This window comes from Pyrgilauda ruficollis, unplaced genomic scaffold (genome assembly GCF_017590135.1).
Source record: "Pyrgilauda ruficollis isolate IOZ18807 unplaced genomic scaffold, ASM1759013v1 scaffold27, whole genome shotgun sequence".
Lineage (NCBI taxonomy): Eukaryota > Metazoa > Chordata > Aves > Passeriformes > Passeridae > Pyrgilauda > Pyrgilauda ruficollis.
The window spans coordinates 6,244,936-6,251,019 of record NW_024524044.1 but is presented as its reverse complement, the minus strand read 5'-3'; the positions used below and the strand labels follow the sequence as shown (position 1 = coordinate 6,251,019).

Genomic DNA, 6,084 nt, shown 5'->3' with positions numbered 1-6,084 from the left:
CCAGCACGAGTGCAGGATATTTGCAGCTCGGCAGATATGCAAAACTTTAAAAAAATGCGGTCCGAGAGCAAGGCAAAGCTCAGGACAGGACTAAAAGTATATGTCGAAGTTGATTTTAGTAGCTCTATCTACATTGCGGGCAACACCAACACCTAGCAAGGCTCCATCTCTGAGGCAGAAGAGGACGACATCCCCCCGCCCCCCCTCCCCGAGAAATTTTGCCTTTAGATCGCTACGAAAAATTAGGCATTTACATAAATTATCGTGAGAGGTACCGAAAGAAAGGGATTCATATTCGTAAGGAAGTACTGAATAATAAAGCTATCGCTTCTTCAAAAGTGTGTCTCAATATTGAGTAGACCAGTATAATTGCAATGGCAGGGCTGTAATTGCTGCTTTGGGATATTTACCCTGCTCAAATGACACTACATATTTTACTTTCAAACACTTGTCAAAAAGTCAATCCAAAAAGACCAGTTAAGAACAAGCTGTTAACATATTAAGTATATGAGATTTGAAGCCTCTAAAACCCACTCAACAATAATTCCCTTCTTTAGCACCAATCAAGAGGAAATTTGCCTAGATTGAATTAAATGTAAATTGCTCTGAAGGAGGAAATTCTCCTCTGGCAGACACAAAGTACGAGAGCGAGAGACCGACAGTGCGGAGAAGCGGGCAGCCCGAGCCCCTCACGGCTCTGGGGGCCCGGCTGCGATCCCCCGCGAGTCCACGATCCTTCCTTCCTCCAGGTAAAGGGCGGGCGGCTGCAGCAACCCGATCCGGGACAGCAGTGACGGTCCTAACGCCCCGAGCCATCTGCCGTGGGGAATTGCGGAGGGAAGCACACGAGCGGTGCAGCCCCGTCAGCGGCCCCCAGGCCAGGGGAAAACAGGGAGCAGGGCCGGAGCGGGGCATCGCGGCCAGCGCGGATCCCGTCCTTCCTCCGCCTCACGTTTGCCCGCACGGCTGAGTCCATCCCGACACGTCCGAGGCCAGCTCCGGCTCCTGCCGCCCGCCCGAGCCCCGGGACACGGAGGGACGGGGCGGACACGGAGGTCGCAGGGTGTGCAGCGAGTGGTGCCCGGGCCACTGCCCGTCGTTCGACGTCTGTCCTGGGGACCGCAGGACATTCTCTTCCTCCGTGCCCCGCATGGAGCTCCCGGCCGCGGAGGTAACGTCGTGGAACATCCGCTGCCTCGCTCTCCTCGAAAGGAGCCGCGGTGGCTTGAGGCTGCAACCGCCAGGTCACAGCTCCGGGTGCAAGGATGCCTCCCTCCATCCCTCCTTCCGTCTTCTCATCCCTCTGTCCCTTTCCCCCTGGGCCCCCAGACCTTCCTCCCTGTTCTCACTTCCTCGCAAGACGGTTGTCCTGGGCCGGCGGCTGCGGGGGAGACCCTGCTTTTTGCCTGCTCCTGGGCTGGTACCCGCGCAGTGGGGGTCGGGCCTCTCTGCCCCGCTGGAGGCTTCTCTCCATTAGCAAAGCCGAGACCGCCTGCCTCTCTCCCCCTGCCTCTGGGAGGGCAGTGCTGGACCTCTGATATGGAAGCTGCTGCATGGGTCCCACCGCTGAGGGACGCGGCCTGGCCGCTCGCTCCCGGGGGTGCAGGGACACAGGGACCCTTGGTTTCCCCTGGCTGTTATTTCCGTAGCTGCCTCTCAGTCACCAGTCGAGTGAGCCCCAGGCCGGCGGGAGGAAGGGGACCTTGTCCTGAGCCCGATCTGTCGGATGTGGGGTGGGCGGGAGCACAAAGTCCCGTACCCGCTGCTGCCCCTCTCATCTCCCCAGCCGCCCCGCTTCGCTGACAGGACGAACGCCCGCTGGCGCTGCCCGCCCCGAGCCGTCAAGCCGTCAAACTTCTATTAAATACATGGGGATTGCGTCTGTTTAGGTGCATATGTATCTATAAACAGTGTGTGAGCTGTATATTTCTTCGTGTATCTGTGTCAGCCCTGAGTTTTCTTAGTGAAAATTTGTGTAGTGAGTGTATTCTGTAAGGACACAGAAGCTATATTTAGTGTTTATGCAGGCTACATTTGTATCTATGTACAAAAATATAGAAATGTATAAATAATGCTTTGGATTTAAAAGGCACTCCTTCTTCCTACCTCCTTTTTCTTCTCTTCCTCTACCCCAGGTTTTGAATCATCCTTTTGCTCCCAAGCACTCGTTCCATTTGGCCCGGGATGTTCCTGCATCCCCACGCGCTGGTCTCACCGTCTGCTTGTTGCAAGTCCCCCCTTATTTGTCTACCGTGTTTTCCAAAAGCTCACCGCCACCTGACCTTGTTCTTTAAAGCAGTGAGCAGTCCCAGGAGCAGTCCCAGGAGCAGAGCAGCCATTTCCCTCCCTCCCTCAGACACACACACGTACGCACGCACAAAGAGAGCTCGGGCTGGAAAGTGGCAAGGAAACAAACAGCTTCCCCTCCAGCCGCTTCTTCTGCAGCACCTTGTTTGACAAACACCCTGGCGCTTGCCCTTGAATTGGGTTTCACATCCCTATTTAGCACTTGGACAATGATTTTAGATGATGTCATTTAAAGCCAAACAAGAAAATTGATCTCGGATTTGCTTGGCCTCTAAAGCCTGGTTAAGCAGATTGCAAATAATAATAATAAAAAGAGAGAGGGAGGGAGGCAGAGGGGAGAGAGGCGAGAAGGAGGGAGGGCCACCTCCTTCCCTGGGCGGGGGAGGCGCGGGCGCCAATGAAAAGTAGCCGCTTGCTGGGGGGGAAAAACTTTTCCTGTTGACTGTTGGAAGCGAATTGAGCAATTATCTAGTTTACCTTCTCCTCTTGGAAGTTAACGATTGGCGAGATCTTGGCTGCGTTATTGACACAACACTTTCTATTGATAGAAATAAGTAGCGATTGTCCCGAGTCATTGGTGCGCCAAAGTAAACTGTGATGGGCTGGCATGAGTCCACTGGACTGAGAAGGCTGGTTCCGCCGGCGGAGGCTGTGGTGATGGTGGCGGCGGCAATGCTGGTCTTCCTCCTCGCAGATCAGTAACAAGAAAAGGAGCAGAGAAAGTGAGAGAGAGACTGGAGAAAAAAAAAAAAAAAAAAAAAAAAAAGGAAAAAAAAAAAGAGGCGTCTACCAGAGCGGCTCAAACCGGGAGAACAAATGCAGTTCAGCCATGGACAATAGTGGCAACCACACGGCGACCAAAATCCTAGCGACTCCTCCGTCCAGAGAAAGCCTGTCTGCCAGGAGCAACATGATCAGCACGCCCAAGCCACTCGCCTTCTCCATTGAGCGCATCATGGCGCGGACTCCAGAGCCCCGCTCCATCCCCGTCCCGCAGCTCCTCCATGGCTCCGTGGCCAAAGGCGACCCCAAGCATCCGCTGCACCTCAACTCCTCCATCCCCTGCATGATCCCCTTTGTCCCGGTGGCGTACGATACCCTGCCCAAAGCAGCGGTGGCTGGAGCGGAACCCAGGAAAGCTCACTTAGATTCCTCTTCCTCGCCCTCCTTTAGCTGCGGCGATCTCTTGAACTGTGCCCTGAGCTTGAAAGGAGATTTCCCCCGCGATGCCCTGCCCTTGCAGCAGTACAAACTGGTAAGACCCCGAGTGGTCAATCACTCCTCCTTCCACGCCATGGGAGCCCTGTGCTATTTCAACCGAGGCGACAGCCCCTGTCACCCGTCCTCCAGTGTCAACATCCACCCGGTGGCTTCTTATTTCCTCAGCTCTCCCTTGCACCCGCAGCCCAAGGCTTACCTGGCGGAGCGGAACAAGCTGGTGCTACCGACCGTGGACAAGTACCCGGCGGGGGTGGCCTTCAAGGACTTATCGCAGGCTCAGCTGCAGCACTACATGAAAGAAAGTGCTCAGATCCTCTCGGAAAAAATCGTCTATAAGACGTCGGAGTTCAGCCGCGGTTCCCCGAGCAGCAAGCCCAAAGTTTTCACGTGTGAAGTTTGTGGAAAGGCAAGTAGCACCGTAGCCCGCCTCCCTTCCCCAGCCTCCTGTCCCTGTCCGTCTTCCCGCCGGCTGTCTGTCCTTGCTTGCTTGATTTTTAAACGACGGCTCCCCCTTGGCACTCTCGCCTTCTAATAGCAATTTTATTTTATTGTCTTCTTTCTCTTTCAAGGTATTTAATGCACATTATAACTTAACGCGCCATATGCCGGTGCACACGGGAGCCAGACCCTTTGTTTGCAAAGTTTGCGGGAAGGGCTTCAGACAGGCGAGCACGCTCTGCCGGCACAAGATCATCCACACCCAGGTGAGCCCATCCTCTGTCCCTTGCACCCTGCCCAAGAGTCTCCACTCACGTTTTTGGGCGGCTCGGCGTTTGTCCGGCCGCTCCGAAGCAGCGGCGCGGGGGGCGGTCAGGCGGGAGCCGCGGGGAGATTTCGTTTGCCCCAAGCGCGGTGGGTACGGCGGGGTGCTCAGCACCGGCACCTGCGAGCCGTCAGCTGAACACACAGAACGCCACAAATCTGCTCATAAAATCCCGCTAAACAGAACACAGACCCTTCAAGACAGCCAACAAGCCGTAACTTGATGTTTGTTCCCCTCCAGGAAAAGCCACACAAGTGCAACCAGTGCGGCAAAGCTTTTAACCGGAGCTCGACCCTGAACACGCACACGCGAATACACGCCGGCTATAAACCATTTGTCTGTGAATTTTGTGGCAAAGGATTTCACCAGAAAGGTACCAGTCTCCAGCACCTCTCTCTTCCCGGCTTCCCCCTCCCCAAGCCAGGTCAAGTGTCGGGACAATTTGCGACAGGGAGGGTGGTGGGGAGTTAATTTTGTGTTCAATTTTTATTATTAGATATTTAGGCTAATTTTAAGTTTCGCTAGCCCCTAAACATGTTCTGCCCCACGAAGCGGGGCAGAGGTCTCTGTCCGGGGGAACGGAAGAAAAAAGAAAAAGAAAAAAAAGAAAAAAAGAAGTCTGTTCTCCCTTCACCGCAACAGGCAGCTTCCAGCGCGGTTCGGCAAACGAATTCTCCTCTTATTTCCCCCTCCAAATACAAGGATTTAGCTACTTTTTCTTCCCTTGTTGCTGTGAAGTCTAAACCCTGGGGTTTTATTTCCGCAATTGTCCTGATTTTGGTTTATTCGATCTTTTCTTTGTCGTTTGTTAAGTGTAACAGCCGCGGGGAGAACGGAGAGAAGGCGGGAGGTTTGCGGTCGTTTAATCCTGAAGCCGAACTCTGGTGACGGGACAGAGTTTGGGTGGTTTTTTAAATATTTTTCTCGTCTTTTCATTGTCCGTCTTTCAAATCCAGGTCCATTTGCCTTTCTTTTCTCATTCCCAGGCAATTACAAAAACCACAAGCTGACTCACAGCGGGGAGAAGCAGTTCAAGTGCAATATCTGCAACAAGGCTTTTCACCAGGTGTACAATCTGACCTTCCACATGCACACCCACAACGACAAGAAGCCCTTCACCTGCCCCACCTGCGGCAAAGGCTTCTGCAGGAACTTTGACCTTAAGAAGCACGTCCGTAAGCTGCATGACAGCGCCCTGGGACTGCCCCGACCCCCCGCCGAGCTGGGGGGGCCGGAGCCGCCGGCCCCGCCCGGGGCGCTGCTGCAGGGCCCGCCGCCGCTGCAGCCGTGAGGGGCGGCCGCCGGCGCCGCCGGTGCGAGCCCCACTGCCTCTTTGCATGCACCTGTTAAGCGGTTTTGTGTATTATGCTCTATATCGCCACTAACGTTAATGGGACTGATTGTTTCCTTTTTTTTTTTTTTTTTTTTTTTTTTACTTTTCCCTTTGTTCTTTACAGACTACTTTTTATTTGTTGTCGTTGCATCTCAGGTGGAGAGATGGTTAAAAAAACAAAAACCAAACAAACAAAACAAAAACCGAAAAGCGCCAAGCCAATTTCTGCTGTATTTATTTGGGAAACTGTATTACTCGAGCCGGGAATGCTGCACCACTTTAATTATTTCGATGTATATATATTCCCCTTGTGTTGATCCTGCCCTGCCTCCGCTGTCTGCTGGTTATCCTAACCTTTTTGGTTCCCTCCTCTCCCTCTCCCCCTGAATATCGTATCTATATGGACACAACTGTTCTCTATGTACGGATTTGAATTTCGCATTGATTCTTGCACTTCGCG

The 6,084-nt window shown here is 53.5% G+C and overlaps 1 protein-coding gene across 1 annotated transcript; it reads left to right on the top strand.

Moving 5' to 3' along the window:
* Nucleotides 1-3,136: 3,136 nt before the first annotated feature.
* FEZF1 (FEZ family zinc finger 1) lies at nt 3,137-5,582 on the top strand. The gene is made up of 4 exons (XM_041471476.1): nt 3,137-3,934; nt 4,098-4,232; nt 4,532-4,664; nt 5,278-5,582. Exons 1-4 carry the CDS (start codon nt 3,137-3,139, stop codon nt 5,580-5,582), a joined length of 1,371 nt encoding a protein of 456 aa, XP_041327410.1.
* The last annotated feature ends 502 nt before the right edge of the window (nt 5,583-6,084 follow it).

Coding starts and splice junctions, on each gene's coding strand:
- FEZF1 (XM_041471476.1), top strand. CDS start 3,137: ATGGACAATAGTGGCAACCACACGGCGACCAAAATCCTAGCGACTCCT. Junction 3,935..4,097: donor CGTGTGAAGTTTGTGGAAAG/GCAAGTAGCACC, acceptor TTCTCTTTCAAG/GTATTTAATGCACATTATAA. Junction 4,233..4,531: donor ACAAGATCATCCACACCCAG/GTGAGCCCATCC, acceptor GTTCCCCTCCAG/GAAAAGCCACACAAGTGCAA.